Source organism: Cibotium barometz, chromosome 37, assembly GCF_041138505.1.
Source record: "Cibotium barometz isolate CiBa-2024 chromosome 37, ASM4113850v1, whole genome shotgun sequence".
Classification (NCBI taxonomy): Eukaryota; Viridiplantae; Streptophyta; class Polypodiopsida; order Cyatheales; family Cibotiaceae; genus Cibotium; species Cibotium barometz.
Window position 1 is genome coordinate 29,688,568 of NC_141082.1, and position 16,520 is coordinate 29,705,087.

Sequence of the window (16,520 nt, forward strand, 5' to 3'; positions counted from 1 at the left end):
TCATCACCAACATAGGGGCATTTAATCTCCCATAAATATCTATGTTTTTATGTAACTGTCATGGGTCCTCTGCTCGGGGTCATCCTCGCAATATAAGTGTTTGACATGTATGTCAGTTTTTATGTGTTTGTAATGCCTTGTCTTATAAAAGGGTTCAATACTTCAATTTATCCATGTTTAAGTCCAAGGGAGGGTTGATTTTTGACAGATTGATGTAATTGAAAGTCATGGGTGATCAAGCTCTTTTAGCACCTGTTCCCTAGACCTATGAGTCTCTACGTATCCATGCTTATTAAGCCTCTGAGTCATACTCGTTGAGCTTTTATGCCTTTTGTGCCAAGCTCACTGTCCTTTCAACCACACTTACTAGCCTCTAAATCTGGAGCATGAAATATGTCTTAGATGGTGTGTTAGGTGCAATGTTGAACCCAAATCATAGCGGTTATTGAAGGTCTATCTTGGGACATCTCCACCTTCACTCCGCAAGGGAGTTTGTTGGGTATTTTGTGGAGACTGTGTATACCTACCGTCTAGGTGTACCCCTATTTGTGTACCCGCTTATGTTTGTGTGTAAACAATCCTTGTTTGTGTGTGTGAACACTCACTTATACGAGTAACTACATGTGAACCCTCTCTTATAGCCACTAGTGTGTTTGTGTGTAAGCAATGATGTCATTGGTTTAGCCAAGTGTCGCTGCCCCATGAGTAGAGTGTTGAGAAAGATAAGGCATTCAACCTATAAAAGCATACACTTGGTGTAAGCTTTACGATATAAATCAACAGAATATTGAGTCGTGCAACACATTCTCTCTAAGGCTTCAATGTCTCTCTCTCTCTCTCTCTCTCTCTCTCTCTCTCTCTTCTCTCTCTCTCTCTCTACACACACAATAGCCATGGACATTTTTCACCCTCCTTACCTTACGCATGTATAACCCTAACCCTAAGGCTCACACTTCCAACGTGCCACAGATGGCTGGACACAACTTGTTTTATCCAAGTCTTTCTACCCTTGCCCTTCATCAGATTCTGTAATGAAAACATGAGTTACCCATACTGTGTGAACACCCATAAGTTTTTTCTATACACTACTTCAAAGATATATGGGGAGCATGAGCTCACATCATAGTTTAATGCAAGTAATTATTTAGAGCCAAGGACTCGTGTGCTTTATTATCAATGCTTCATCCCGTGTACAAGTCAAGTATCCCCTCAGAAAAAGAGCGCCCAACTAGAGGAGAGGAAGGCAGGACCCTAAGAATATAGTATTGAAGTGAAAGATAGTAGGGAATGAATCAAGGATAATCATTTGAAAGAATGTTGAGGAAAGAGTAGTTCTACTGTCTCATGGAGTGAGTCACTTGAGTTGAGGAACTTGTTGAGAGGGTAATCCTTGAAAGGGGTGGGCATAAAGATTTCGTTTAATGAAACTCATACAGTTGTTGCATAGCTATTGATAAAGCAAGTAGAAACCCATAAGTAAGGGGAGCATGGACTCATCCTCCTTGAAAAGAGAACATGCATCATCACCACCCAAGTCAAGGAGTGGAAGAGGCTTATGAGCTCTCAGAGACTCACTCAAGGAGAGATCAAAAGAACTACACAGAGTTAGTTGGGATGAAGCAGGGTTTAGATTGAGTTTACAAACAAGTGTGTAGTCAATCACATCTTCATCCCATGGTACAGGTATTGACACACCTGATGATTTCCATACCCAAGACCAGCGCAAAAGCGCGGATATCACCTCATGTTTTATCCACTTGGCTTTGAAGTCAGTGATGAGTGAATCCAAGCTACGCCATCCATTTTTTGTCAAAGGACAATAGAGACCACGATAGAGGAGATACTTTCGCAGGGGTGTGGAACTCATAACCTCGATTTCCTTGTGTGTAAGAGTACCATGTTTGATTCCAACGTATGTGTCCACCTGGTTACCAAAATCATACAGCTCCTGTATTCCATCAAACTTGAGAAACCGCTGAGAAAGTTCATTGACAAACCAGTGCTCCCACCCTACCCTAGCCAGAACTTTCTGGTCCACGGAGTTATGCAACTCACACTCACAGCAGCCATTCTGACAGTCGCATCTGCGAGAAAATCTTGTGAAGATGTCATCAAGCAGATGTGTGCACAAGTTATGGAGAGCATGGAGAAGTTCTTCTGATCCTGAGATGAGACGCGGAGTTTGATAGGAAGGGTGCTCCATGGATATGACATTGTCAATTGCTTGCACCAAAGCAGTGTTCTTCCACTTCTGGTGCTGCTCCTCTGTTTTTACGACCTCTGCATCAGCCGCTTTCTCTTTCTCCCTCTTCCATTTGCAGTGCTCCTCCCCTTCCTTTGCAAAGTAACCCTGCACTGATATTTGTGGAGCTTCTGGGATGTTGTCAAAGAGAGAATTCATCAATTTTGTACCTGACCACACATCATATATCCATTAGACAAGTCAAATTTTGTACATGGCCACATTTTTTAAATTTAATGCTTTTATCAAATGTCGTTGACTTGATAGCTCAAAACCAAACATCATCACTTTGTCATGCTTTGTAGAACCAAGAGAAAGGCGCTAGTCTATATGATTTTTTGAAAATGATTAAAGACAAATGACCTAATTAAATTAATTCATTGTGGTGCATCTTCGTGTTCATCTTCATAATGAGACCAATCTTTGGCATCATTTACGTATCAAAGGAAAGTTCAGGTTATTTCCCAAATTAATCAAGTACTTAAGAGCAGTCTTGAGACTCCATGAGAGTCTACTCACAAAGCTTCAAATCATGAACTCCATCATGCAGAGCATAGACAACATGCTATGGCATACTGACACGCGTCAGCAGCGGCCAAGAGTAGGTGCCAGTTCATGCATTAAGACGAGTATTTTTAAAGTCATAGCCAAGCAAATCCTCCTCGCGACGTCCCATACCGCCACGAAGCTATCCTCGTGGGCCTCGAGATTGCTGCCGGCCTCGGTCGCGTAAAGCAGGTGCACGTCTGCACTAGATCCAGGCTCCAAGACCATAGAGCTCTCACAAACTCACGAGACTCTCTATATGACTAATGACTAACCTTGGCCACCCTTTTATAGGCTCTTGGCCGGTCATCGGGCGTCCAAACTTGGGCGCCCGCCCGTCCATACTTGGGTGCCCGCTCGTTAGTCTATCCCTAACTCAGCTCGCCAATCAGCCTGCCTAGCTCCAAGCTTCCCCAAACCTCGAAGGTAGTCTTGCGTGCGTGTAGCACACGGTGCACATGACATCTATCAAATCCCCACCGGATCTCCTCGTGATCGTTCTTGGTACGAGACTCAAAACCTGCAAACAAACAAACAACAAGGGGGTGCAGGCCTGACTCACCTCCCAACCATGACAACCGTGGGCAAACCCACAGTCTTGGCTGTCCCCACCGAGCCACGAGCTGAGCTAACTAGGTTAACGTACTGACCAATCTCCTCCTCGCGACGTCCCATACCACCACGAAGCTATCCTCGCGGGCTTTGAGATTGCTGCCGGCCTCGGCCGCATAAAGCAGGTGCACGTCTGCACTAGATCCAGGCTCCAAGAACATAGAGCTCTCACAAACTCGCGAGAATCTCTATATGACTAATGACTAACCTTGGCTACCCTTTTATAGACTCTTGGCCGGTCATCAGGCGTCCAAACTTGGGCGCCCACCCGTCCATACTTGGGTGCCCGCCCGTTAGTCTATCCCTAACTCAGCTCGCCAATCAGCCTGCCTAGCTCCAAGCATCCCCAAACCTCGAAGCTAGTCTTACGTGCGTGTAGCACACGGTAGATACACACTGTGCGCACTCGAAGCATATCCTCCAAAATCTGATTCACTCTTTCAGTCTGGCCATCAGATTGAGGATGATCTGAGGAACTCAAATTCAAAGTTGTTTCCAACTTCTCAAAAACAAGTTTCCAAAAATCACTCATAAACTTACCCCTATCACTGACTATGTCCTGCGGTAACCTGTACAGTCTAAACAATTGCTCGATAAACTGCCGTGCTAATTGCGTAGCTGTAATAGTCTTCCAGGTCGGTAAAAATCTAGCCATTTTTGTCAAGCGATCTATAGAATCGTGGCCTTGATGTGTTCTTGGCAATCCGGTAATAAAATCCATGGAAATACTTTCCCATTTATTACCTGGGATTTGCAAAGGATGCAACAACCCAACCTGTCTAAAGCGCTCAGCTTTATTTGCCTGACAAATTTGACACTTGAGAACATAATCTTCTACATACCCTTTAATCTTTGGCCAATAAAAAGTGTGTTTCACTTGTGTACCCCAGGGTGTCCAGCAGAAGGGGCGTCATGACACTCCTTAAGAATCTTGGACCTAATGTCCGGGATCTGTGGTACACAAATTTTGTCATTACGGAATAGTAAACCATTCCGAATCATCAACTGGCCTCCTACAGCCTGAATGGTAGACTGCTCGGTCATTGAGTCTTGGTCAATCAATGAGCTCCCGTCCTGGATCTTCTGCCAAAATGGACCAAAATAACTATCAATCCTACAAAGCCCTCTCAATGACTGAATAAAGTGAGTAGAAATCTCGGTGAACGACAAAGAATTCACCTCTCTAATTCGACTAAGCGTATCTGCAACACTATTCATGGACCCTTTCCGATAACGGATCTCAAAATCAAAATCTTGCATTAACTCAGCCCAACGAGCTTTCCTTCCTCTCAAATCATCCGCATCACACACATACTTGTCATCAATCAATACCACAAACTTGGAGCCATATAAATAATGTCTCCAAACCTTGAGAGCATGAATCACAGCATAAAGCTCTTTCTCAAGGATTGGCCAACGAGATCGAGTGTCGTCTAGCTTTTTACTTTCAAAAGCAACCGGTCTACCATCTTGAAATAGAGCAGCCCCGATAGCATAATCACTGGCATCAGTTTCAAGAACATAAGGCCGACTAGGATCAGGTAATGCTAAGATAGGTGCTTCCTTGACTTTATCTTTCAAAAGTCTGAAGGCCATATCTAGATCTTTATTCCAAATGATAGGCTGATTGGACTTACGTCCACGACCTTTCAACAAGTCGGTCATCGGTAGTGTGAGCTGAGAGTACTCCCGTACAGATTTTCGAAGAAAAACAACAAAACCGAGAAAAGAACGAAGTTGTTTTACTGTACGCGGTATAGGCCACTCCAGAACCTTCTGAACTCGGTCATAGTCAATGCTCAATCCATCTCGAGTAATCTTGTGTCCCAAGTAAATGATGTCGGTCATAAAAGCTCACATTTACTTAATTTAGCATATAGTCGATTCTGTCTTAAAATAGATAAGACAATCGTAAGGTGTCTAACATGATCCTCAAGAGTACGACTATATATCAAAATAACATCCAGGAACACCACCACAAATTTTCCCAAATGTTCACGAAAAAGATCGTTCATCATTTGCTAGAAAGTGGCTGGAGCATTGGTTAACCCAAAAGGTAATACGAGAAACTCGTAATGGCCATACCTAGTCCGAAAGGCGGTTCTTTCGACATGCCTTTCATGAATACGTATCAAGTGATAGCCAGTACGTAAATCTATCTTCGTGAAATATTTCGCTCCTGCTAACCAGTCAATCAAGTCATCTAATCTAGGAAGAGGATAACGGTTCTTAATTGTCAGCTTGTTCAATCTCTTGTAATCTATACACATTCTCCAGGTGTTGTCCTTCTTTCTCCTAAGCAACACAGGTGCACCCCAAGGTGATTTACTTGGACGGATCTGGCCCATCCTCAGATAATCTTCGAGTTGTTTAGCCAACTCATCTTCCTCAGCTTGGCTCATCCTGTAAGGTAGAATACTGACAGGATGAGCATCAGGGATCAAGTCAATACGATGATCTACGGCCCGTTCAGGTGGTAAACCCGATGGCAGTTCCTTAGGAAATACATCTTGAAACGAATCAAGTATCTTCTGTAATTCTGTGCTTTCAAATACACTTAATTCATTTACATCCATGGAAGGGATGAGAAAGGAAGAAAGTGGAATCAATACACAATGGAAAGCGGTATACAAAGAAGAATCCATTATATTTCCAAAACCAACTGTATTTACAAGAGATCCCTGAGAGAGATGAATACAATCACCTAAAATACTATACTGGATGTCCCTATGCTGAAAAGAAAAAATATGACTAGACCAATCTATCTGGACTTGAAGAGTCTTAATCCACTCAATCTCTAATAACAAGTCTACATTTTCTAGGTGCATAACATAGCATTCCAAAGTATCTTTGTAGTCCTGAATCTGGATTGGAAGCATCTCCACCTTTCGATCCCATACTTGCCTTCCCGCAGGTAGGCGTACCTCATAGGTATGATCGCTCCGTGTCGTATCAAGCTGGGTTGCAGGAAACGTTTCCCGGTAGGAAACGGCAAGACCTGGGAAACGTTTGGAAACGCCAAACTCAATTACTAGGAAACGTCGGGGGTAGGCTCAAGTTTAAGGTAAAAAATAGAAGTACAAATATATCTTTTTACAAAAAAATTAAAGTACATGTACAAATTCAATTATTGACCGGTAAGCACCATTAAAAGATGAAAAACAAAGCAGAACAATGGAAGACCATCATGGCTGAATTCCATTAATCAATCATTCTACAAGATAGAAATTGTTTACATGGGAAGTACATCTTCATCTTCAAACTGATCCTCAAAATACCTCATATATAGAATCCTCCTCTAATACATCCCATGCATGGCATGGACCTGAAGAATAAGAGGGCTCTTTCCGTGATATGAGCCTAAGATTACTGTGCACAAAGACCAAGTCATCTGCCTTCGTATGACCCAGCCGGTTCCGCTTCATGGAATGTATGAAGCCATAGGTGGACCAATTTCTCTCACATGCTGAAGCGCTAGATACTTGAGATAAGACACGAATAGCCAATCTCTGTAACATAGGAGTACCTGTACCATAGTTCTCCCACCATGCAATAGGAGAAAGCTTTTGCATGTCCGCTAAAGCTGAAGACTCTACAAAATCCCCCTGTAGTCCAATGTACTGTGACAATTGTGCTTTGTACTCCGTCTTCTCATCTTCATCTTTGCTCACCCTATCCAACGTCTTTCTCCACCCTCTCATCACATCCTTGTCCTTGTATGGTCGCTTCATAAACCACATTGGGTTGAGGACATAAGCTGTTGCATGAAGAGGAGAATGAAGCATTTCCCAACGCTCTTGTGCAAGTACCCGAATCTCCTCGTACTCGTCGTTGCCGTCTATGTATTCTTTCAATATCTCCTTGATTTTCTCTAGCATCTGATCAATGCCCTCATAAACCGTACCCATGACCGGTTCATCTCTATCCACCATACGAAGCATTGCCATGACCGGCCACAAGACCTTGACATACTTCTCTATGTCCTCCCAAAAAGGAGTAGACAAGAGTTGCATCTCTATGTGCAAAGCATACTCGTTGTTTCTCTTCCATGCATCCCACTCCTCGCTTGTGACTAGCTGCTTCAAGGGACTCTTCACCTTCACCAATCTCTGCAACATCATGAAGTTTGAAGCAAATCGAGTATCACCTGGCCTAATAAGCTTGAGCTTGGAGTGTTTGCTGAACATGGCCCTTGTTGCATCATGATTCGAAATGAACTGCTGGACTTCTTTGCCTTGGGTGATAGCTCGATCCATCCACTCGATTAGGACCAAGTCCTTCAGTAGAAGATTCAAGCAATGAGTTGCGCATGGTGTCCAAAAAATATGGGGATATGCTTGCTCCACCAAGTGACCTACAAGCTTGCAATTGGCAGCACTATCCGTAATTACTTGCACCACATTGTCCACACCGACCTCCCTAATGATGTCCAAAAGAGCTTCTGCAATAAACTCCCCTGTTTTTTGGCTCCCGGATGTATCGATGGATCTCTTGAATACCACACCTCGAGCACTGGAGACAATAAAATTAATCAAGGGCCTCTTTGCTGTGTCTGTCCATCCATCAGACACAATGGAGCACCCAAAGTGTGGCCATGTAGACTCTACCCCCGAGAGACGACTGCAAACCCTGTCTTTTTCCTTGTCCAAGAGTGTGGTGCGAAGCTTCTCATAGTTTGGGGGTTTGTAACCCTTACCAAAAGACGCTATTGCACCCACCATGTCATGAAAATAAGGAGACCGTGCATAAAAAAACGGCATACCACATGCATAAAAGCATCGAGCAACGGCCTCATCTACTTCCTCTCGAGATGCATTCTTGAACATACCTTCCACAGACGGTTGCATTGTAGGCTTCTTGTTGACTAGATTGTTGCCAGTCTTTTGCTTCTTGATAGCGCTCTCATGGTCTTCTCGAGTCATGTTTGCTCGATTTTCAGTCGACACCTTGCAGCACACTTGGATGCCTTGGTTCTTGATGTTGAGTAAATGGGCCCGTACTCGCGGATAGGAGCCTGCAAAATTTGTTTTGCAAAAAGAACATTCCCATTTCTTGCTGCCCTCCTTTCCGAATGCTACATTCTCAGTCACATACTTCCACAATGGCTCGGGAGCATGAGGTGCTTTAGGCTTGAAGGGCGTGATAAGGGGGACAGAACATGGTTGAAATTGGAAGTTAGCAAAAAAGAGGGGCTCTTCTCCTTCTAAGCCTGCGGTTTTGCTCCGATTGAAGCTGTTCGAACAAAGCCACTCAGGGACAGAAACTAAATTGATGCATTTGCATTTTAAGGCTCTATGGCGAATAGCATCTGCGAGAGTAAGGTGGTATTTAGGATCAAGGGGACATTTGCAAGGCTCGAAAATGATCCTTCTTGGCGCACAATTAAAGCAAATGCAAGGAGGTTGGGGTGCACAGTTTAAGCAAAGGCAAGGGGGCTCCTCCTGTGCTTGCATGGAAAGGGGTGGGAAGGGAGGAAAGAGAGAGAGAGAGGGGGGAAGGAGAGAGAGCTGTGTGTGCGTAAGTTTCTCACAGAGAGCTAACAACGTTGCAGGCTCAGCTAACTTTTTTTTTCAATTTTAATTTTATTAAAAAGGTGCTTTTTAAAAAAAATCCACAAACGGGCTTTTTAAAAAAACGGGCTCCTCGTTTTTAAGGTTCACGATATTTCTACAAAATGTGTAGCGTGGAATGCTCTGGCTCACTCGTTCTCTTTGTGGGCTTGTGGGTTCATTAACTATGTGCAGAGTGTGTGCAGGGCAACAAAATACGCTTTGAAGGCGAATCGTTTTTTTTTAATTGGGGCCCAGGCAGCAGGTTCGTTTTTTTTTAAATTCGCAGGCTGTTCTTGTCACTTTTTGGCCTGCCACGTGTTTTTAAAAAAGACTTCTAAAATGATCCGTTTCCCAGCCGTTCCCCGCTATAGGAAACGCGGAGCTGGTTGGAAAACGGGGAAACGACGTTTCCTTGCCTTCGTCCCACGTTTCCTGCAACCCAGGTATCAAGACTCAATTTCTGCACAAGTTTGTAGTTAACAAAGTTGTGTGAGCTGCTAGGATCTAGAAGAATGTGAATCTTATGGCCATTCACTTCTCCATAAACGCGGAGAAGATCATGCAAGCCAAATACTTTAGAGTTAAATAGACAATCAGAACAAGTACAAGGGCGAGAAAGTACAGTAATTGACGTACCTGTCAAAGACAACTGGTTAGCTGCTTGGGTCCTGCATTGGTCTTTGCACCCTTTTGCTTTGGGCACTCGTTACGCATGTGTCCTTTTTCTTCGCAGATAAAACAACGTCCTTCCTTCTTGAGCTTTAAAGCCCTAAGGAGTCGCTTCTTCTTCGCTGGTGTCGAACTTGAATTCTTCAAAGGTTGGTCCGAAGACTTTCCTTCAATCGTGTTAGCCATAGGTGCAGAGAACTTTCGTTTATGCTTGTTCCCCTGCTCGGTAACGGGTTTCGACTTGGAAGAGACCATTGTAACATCATAGATACGAGCTGAATGAATGGCTTCGTCCAATGTTTTGCATTTGTTATTTTTAACTTGTAAACGATATGAGTCTGGTAAACCAGCTACGAAGAACCCCAAAAGAGTAGTGGGATCCATCTTTGTAGCTTTCATCTGCAAGTCTCTAAACTTCTGGAGGTAGACCTCATAAGTGAGGTGCTGCGAGGTCATGGTCAAAGCTGTAAACCGGGCAACAATATCATAATCATCCTCTTTCTTGAGGAATTCCTTCTTGAAGACGTCTTCGAATTGTGCCCAAGTCGTTGGCTTAGGGTTAGAGTTCCTTCCACCAAAGCAAAGCTTTGCCTGAGAGGAAACCTGCTGCTAACTAGATCTTTTTTCCATCATCATATGGATGAAACTGAAAATGGACCAGATGCTAGCTGACTGATACACGCGCGCTCGCTGAAGCTCTCACTCCCCCCCTGCTCGTGCTGACTGCACGCTCCCCCCTTTTTCCCGCCTTCGCGTCTGCCCCCCCCCCGGCGGCCTGCCCTCGCGTTTGCCCCCCTCCCCCGCCTGGCTGTTCTGCGCGCCCCAGCGCTGCTGCGCCGCCGTCCCCTGCTCTAGCTCCTCTCCTTCGCGCCCCGCCCCCCCTTTAGCCGCCGTCGCCTCTTCTTCCCCCCCGCCCCCCTTCTTCGCGCTGCTGCCGCCTCCCCCCTAGGGGCTTTTTGTCCTCGCCGCCTACCCCCCCCTTTTTTCCTTTTCTGATTTTTCCGTCTCCCCTGGGGTTATCTTCTTTTTTGCCTTCCGCCTTCCCCCTCCGTCCTTTGTGTGTAGCTCGGTTCTAGCAAGACTCTCCGCATTCGCTCCGCCTTCGACATAGCTTCAGACACTGATGCAGGCTCCTCCCCCGCCTCAGCAGAGGGACTCTCCCGCAGCCCCCTCGCCCGCCCCTGAGGACACCCCCATCAGGCTTTCTCTTTCGCCAGAAGAGGAAGCGAGCCTCGCCGCAGAGGTGGAACGCCTCCAGGCTCATTCCACCATCTGCCGTATAGTCGGCACTTGCCCCAGCAGAGGGGAGATCCGGGATCTTCTCCAGGCCCGCCTTCTTGCAGATGTGGGCAAGATCCTGGACGTTCAGCTACTGGGCCGTGGACATTACCAGATCGAGTTCGAGACAGCCCAGAGCGTGGCCAAGGTCCTCGCCATGAGTCCCCTTGACATCAGGGGTGCTCGGGCTTTCTTCAGACCTTGGCAGCATGGCTTTGACCCAGCAGCGGCCGAGCAGGGAGAGCGCCTTTTCCATGTTACAGTTTGCTTCCCTAAGCTCCATCGGGAGTACCTTCCGCTGCTTTCTAGGCTAGGAGCATCGGTGGGTTCGGTGCTAGACTCGCCCCACAGCAGCTTCAGTGGTGGCCAGAGCAGCTGGGCTACCCTCGGTCAGAGTTTTGGTGTCTGACATCTCCTCCCTTTCGAAGGTCATTCAGCTATCTAGGATAGGAGGGGGATGGATTGATCAGAGAGTGGAGTTCTCGGGGCTCCCGAACCAGTGCTTTATTTGCAGGCAGGTCGGTCATCTGGCCAAGGCTTGCCCTCGCAGGAGACCCCGACCTTCACCGCAGCAGCAGGCCCCTGATGGCCCGCCCACAGATGCGGCTCGGCAGGCAGCCTCCGGGACACCTGCTCAGGCCACAGAGACCTCGGAGTGGCAGCCTGGACAGGGGCGCCGTCGAGGGAGACAGCCACAGCAGCACGCCCAGAGACCGTTGCAGCAGCAGCCACAGTCTCAGCATCACTGGGTTCCTGTGAGGAACAGCTTTGCTCCCCTCCAGGAGGAGACCCCTGCGAGACGACTGAGGACCAGGTGATGCCAGCACCCCCTCCTTCACCCCCCCCCACCCCCGTCCCCCCCTACTGCCTTGCTTCCACCTTCGCCTCCTCCCGTCCCCGCTCCGGTTTCGGCAACGGCTCCTTCTCCACCCCCCTCGCCCCCCCCTCCTCCCCCCCCGCTCGCCTCAACTCCCCGGGAGGCCCTGGCAGTCCCCTGGCGTTCACCTGCAGTCCGGAGGGCTCTGAGCACCGACCTTGCTCGAGCACCGCAGAGGAGACTTACCATGCCGATTCGGGCTTCATGGATATCATCTATCCGCAGTCGGCTGAGTCGCCTCGGCACTAGACAGCGCTCGGAGGCTTTTGATTACTCTTTCACACGGCTTTTTGGAGCTGAGGGCCCCCATGAGCCAGCACCCATCAGAGTTCATGTAGTGATTCCTCCGGCCCGCGGGGAGGAGGCACTTGATTCAGCGGTGGCCTTCTCGTTCCCTCTCTGTGGCCCATGCGACCGGGAGTGGACTCTGGAGCTCGCTCTTAGCACTTTGAAGACTCGGGCAGTTGAGTTTTCTCACCATGTGAGCGATCTGGAGGTGACAGATGTGATAGGCCGACTATGGGAGTTGGCTCATTTTTTCTTGGATCCCGGGAGTGTGGATGCCTCAGGGATTCGTCATTTGGTCGTTCGCATAGTGGCAGACTTAGCACGCGACCCTGGATATGTATGTATACACGAGGTTGCTCTATCTCAGCGGGAGGTAGTCGCCATGGGACACAGCCACTGGCGTTTGATCCGAGATTCTTGCAGTACACCGGGTGGGCAGATTCGCAGCCGCTCGGATGGGGACTACTCTCCATCCAAGCCGCTTGCGAAGGCCCGCCGTACGGCTGAGACAGCATCCACCTCAGCAGGTCATCCATGAGGATCATCTCATGGAATGTACAGGGCCTTGGCGGAGCACATTATATACGCTATCGTGGTTGCTTGAGGTAGGAGCTTCAGAGATGCCTGGTTGGTGGCAGCATTGATATTTTGATGATGCAGGAGCACCACTTGGGTGAGAGCAGGATCCGGAGATATGGTTCGGTGATGCCTGGTAGATGGGACACCTTTTGGTCTGCAGGGTTTGGTCCTTTGGGTGGACAGGGAGGAGTATGCATGGTCATTGCAGATGTATGGCGGCACGCCATTGTGGATCGAGGGATCATTGTGCCTGGTAGAGCACAGTATGTCATTCTGAGGATGCATGATGAGCTATTGGGCATGCTCAACGTCTATGCGCCCGACCATGCTAGTGCTAGAGCAGAGTTCTGGACCCAGGTTATGGATGCATTGCCAGAGGCCGCACATTGGTGTGTCGGGGGAGTCTTCAACATGCTTGAGGACCCAGCCGATAGGGTGGGAGGCAGTCATGTTACAGTGCACGGCACGGAGCTTGCAGCTTGGGAGCGATTTTGCATGTCACTGAGGATCACTGATGCATGGTAGCATGGGGCCTTCTCCCGCTCTCAGGACAGTCTTAGTTTCTCTCGGTCGGATCGCCAGCAGGGAGGGACTAATCTATCACGGATTGATCGCTTTTATGTGGGCGACTGGTTATGGGAGCGAGGGGGCTCCGTTGGCATTCTCGCTGGCACCTCATTTTCAGATCATGCGCCAGTTATTTTGACACTTGAGGAGAGGACACGGGAGCCCAGCTTGCAGTTGAGGATCCCAGAGAGGGTACTTACAGATCCTAGTCTCGCTGAGGAGCATGATAGTCAGTGCTCTGACCAGGATGCAGCAGGCCAGTGTGCCCAGGGACTCATCGAGCTTAGCTCTTTTTTGCACGCTGCAGCTTTGACACGGCTGGGAGAGATTCGCGAGCGAGAGCATCGGCTGAGACGCAGCCTTGCTTCGCTTCAGCGCCTTCAGGAGAAGCAGCCTGCATGTGAGTGGGTGGCGTCCCAGCTGAGCCAGGCACGCCAGGAGGTTAGAGAGGCAGAGGAGCAGAGACATGAGTTTTACTATCGTCGCCAGGCCTCTCAGTGGACTGATAGAGTGACTAGGGAGTTTTTTGAGATTACTGGATCCCGCCATGCTCGAGCAGGAGTCCGTCAGCTTGGGAGGCCGGACGGATCGGTAGCTACTGAGCCCGGGGAGATCAGAGCCATTGCCACTGGGTTCTATAGAGACCTGCTTTCAGCGGAGCCAACCACTGAGGCTCGGGATACTTGCAGACAGACTGTGTGGGCCCATGTGCAGAGGAGGGTCACAGATCGTATGCGTACAGTTCTTGGTGCGCCTCTTTCAGAGGTTGAGCTTGCTGAGGCCTTGAGGGTCCTGCCGCGCCATAGTTGCCCAGGGGAGGACGGACTGACGCCTGCCTTTTTTATGCGCTATTGGGACCTTTTGGGGCCAAGCCTCCACAGGGGCTTTCAATATGTTTTGGACACTGGGGTGATGCCACAGAGCTTTTCAGAGGGCTTGATCTTTCTTATCCCCAAGGGGGAGGGAGTATCAGATGATATTCGGCATTGGAGACCTATTACGATCCTCAACTGTCTACAAGGTCTTAGCAAAGGCCTTGAGTTTGAGGATCCAGCCCTTCCTGGGGGAGTTGATTCATGCTACCCAGACAAGATTCGTCAAGGAGCGTAGTATCCTTGACAACATTTTCACCTTCTAGGAGGCGACGGCCCGAGCTAGATTTCTTGGTGAGGACTTGGTCGTGATGCGTCTCGATTTTGAGAAGGCATACGATAGAGTCGATTGGGGTTTCTTAGAGGGCACTATGCTTCGCCTGGGCTTTGAGCCAGGTTGGATTAGAGGGGTGGCGGCTCTGTATTCCACAGCTCGTAGCCAGGTGTTGATTGCAGGAGGACGGGGGCCGAATTTTGAGCTGACCAGATCAGTCCGTCAGGGGTGTCCCCTCGCCCCTTTTCTTTTTCTCTTCTTTGCGGAGGCTATGAGCATGTATTTGACGGCAGAGGAGGTTGGTTTGAGAGGACTCCAGCTCCCAGTCCGAGGGGAGGACCTGCTCGATGCTGAGTTTGCTGACGACACGGGCTTATTTTTGCATGGCCAGGAGGCCAATCTTCTTCGGGCAGAGCAGTCGCTCCAGGTTTTTAGTGCAGCTTCGGGAGTATTGATCAATTGGCGCAAGACAGTGGCCTTTTGGATCAGTAGCGCTCCCACTCCGGCATGGAGCCCGGACCCCGGTTTTAGATGGATTCCTCCTGGCACAGCAGTGCGGTATTTGGGATGCCAGATTGGACTGGATTTGTCACCTGAGCAACAGATTGCCCCGCTTCTTCTGAGCATTCGGAAGAAGCTTTTGTATTGGAGTACAGCTCGACTATCCTTGGCTGGGAGGGTGGTGGTGGCAAATCAGGTGCTGTTAGCGACCATGTGGTACATTACGTCTTGCTGGATCTTCTCGAGCTCTTGCATCAGCCAAGTACAGAGGCTGATCAGGAACTTTCTTTGGTCTGGGCGGAACGGTCAGCCAGCCCGGGCAAAGGTTGCATGGGCAGTTATTACACTTCCGTTGGCTCAGGGAGGCTTGGGCATTATAGATCCAGTCGATCAGAGTAGAGCCTTATTGGGGAAGCTTATTGTTCGGGGGCTGCTTCCAAGTGCTGAGTCTTGGAAAGAGCTTCTCTTACAGCGGCTGCAGGCTCGGGCTCCCCCAGCAGGGGGCACTTGGGCCCCAGAGATTCGATGGATCTTCATAGAGATGAGGAGGACAGGCCTTAGTAGAGGATGGGAGGACAGATTTGACTTGAGTATCTTGAGAGCTTGGGAGCTGCTGAGACCGGGGCTCTCTCAGCGACCTCTTTCTTGTGTTGAGGAGCGGGCCAGACAGCCGCTCATCTGGAGCCCATCGGTTCGCACAAAGCAGGGTCATATGCTGGGTTCTCGGCCTCGTCTAGCCTGGGGACCTTTGGCGGCAGGCCCAGCACGTAGCTTTGGAGACTGGCAGGCCTTCTGCAGTCTCCCAGAGGAGATCCAGGTGGAGAGGCTGAGTCACTTCAGAGGGGGGTTGATTATGAGGGATGACATTCAGGAGGCACTCACAGAGGAGTGTGGTTCACGCCTATCGAGCTAGTGGCCCCACGGTGGATGGGAGCCTTTACACAGTTGGAGATTCTAATTGCTGTCAGAGCTTGCACTGAGGATGGCAGATGCCTCTACTATGAGATTCAGGATGAGGGCAGACTTCAGAGAGTGGAGATGGAGTCGCCTTTGGTTGCAGAGTGCACCTTTCAGAGGATACGGGTAGTGGCCGCCGCTTCTCGGAAGTGGCAAATTGACCCAGACCCTGCAGATGTGCTCCCGGATTGGCGCATATGGGCATATGCAGCGCGCCCCTTGGCCCGGCTCCAGTGGGACCCTGGTGAGTACGAGTGGCATGATCCTTATGCATCCCTTGAGGCCACAGAGATTACCTTTTTTCAGTATACTGTTCGGTTGGGGCGGCATATTTTGACGGCGAGGAGGATGGTCTCTCCCGCTGCAGCGGGGCACTGGCAGATACAGGGACTCTCACAGGAGTTCCTGGAGGATTTTTGGGCCCGGCTCTAGGCTAGTCGACAGGCCCGCAGGATCTCGACTTTCCAGTGGCTGGTCGCCCACAGGGGCTCAGCAGTTGGCACTTGGCTTGTCTACAGCGGTCTTCCGGCGGCCTGCGTCCGATGCGTCCACCCTATGGAGACACAGAGACATTGCCTATGGGACTGCCCTCAGGCGCAGCAGATTTGGCTGCGGATGCTGCGTATTCTGGCCCCCCTCTCTCTAGAGGGTATGTATACGTGGGGTGCCGCTGCTTGGTCGACTTCGTCAGGGCCTGCTATGGGCT

General features: G+C 49.1%; 2 protein-coding genes across 2 annotated transcripts in view; both read right to left on the minus strand.

Annotated features, from left to right (window-relative positions):
• Window positions 1-1,387: 1,387 nt before the first annotated feature.
• Window positions 1,388-16,520, minus strand: part of LOC147617145 (uncharacterized) — a 39,330-nt gene continuing 24,197 nt past the window's right edge. Inside the window, exon 2 of the mRNA XM_086776734.1 lies at window positions 1,388-2,412. Within this exon, the coding sequence (XP_086632860.1) occupies window positions 1,448-2,412 (965 nt within the window). The 3' untranslated portion in view covers window positions 1,388-1,447. The remainder of the gene's footprint in view (window positions 2,413-16,520) is intronic.
• On the minus strand, window positions 6,670-8,333 carry LOC147617146 (uncharacterized). Its single transcript, XM_086776277.1, has one exon. The coding sequence runs from the start codon at window positions 8,320-8,322 to the stop codon at window positions 6,670-6,672; it is 1,653 nt and encodes a 550-aa protein (XP_086632403.1). The 5' UTR covers window positions 8,323-8,333.

Bases quoted from the DNA above. Each gene is read 5' to 3' on its own strand.
- LOC147617146 (XM_086776277.1), bottom strand. From the start codon at position 8,322: ATGACTCGAGAAGACCATGAGAGCGCTATCAAGAAGCAAAAGACTGGC.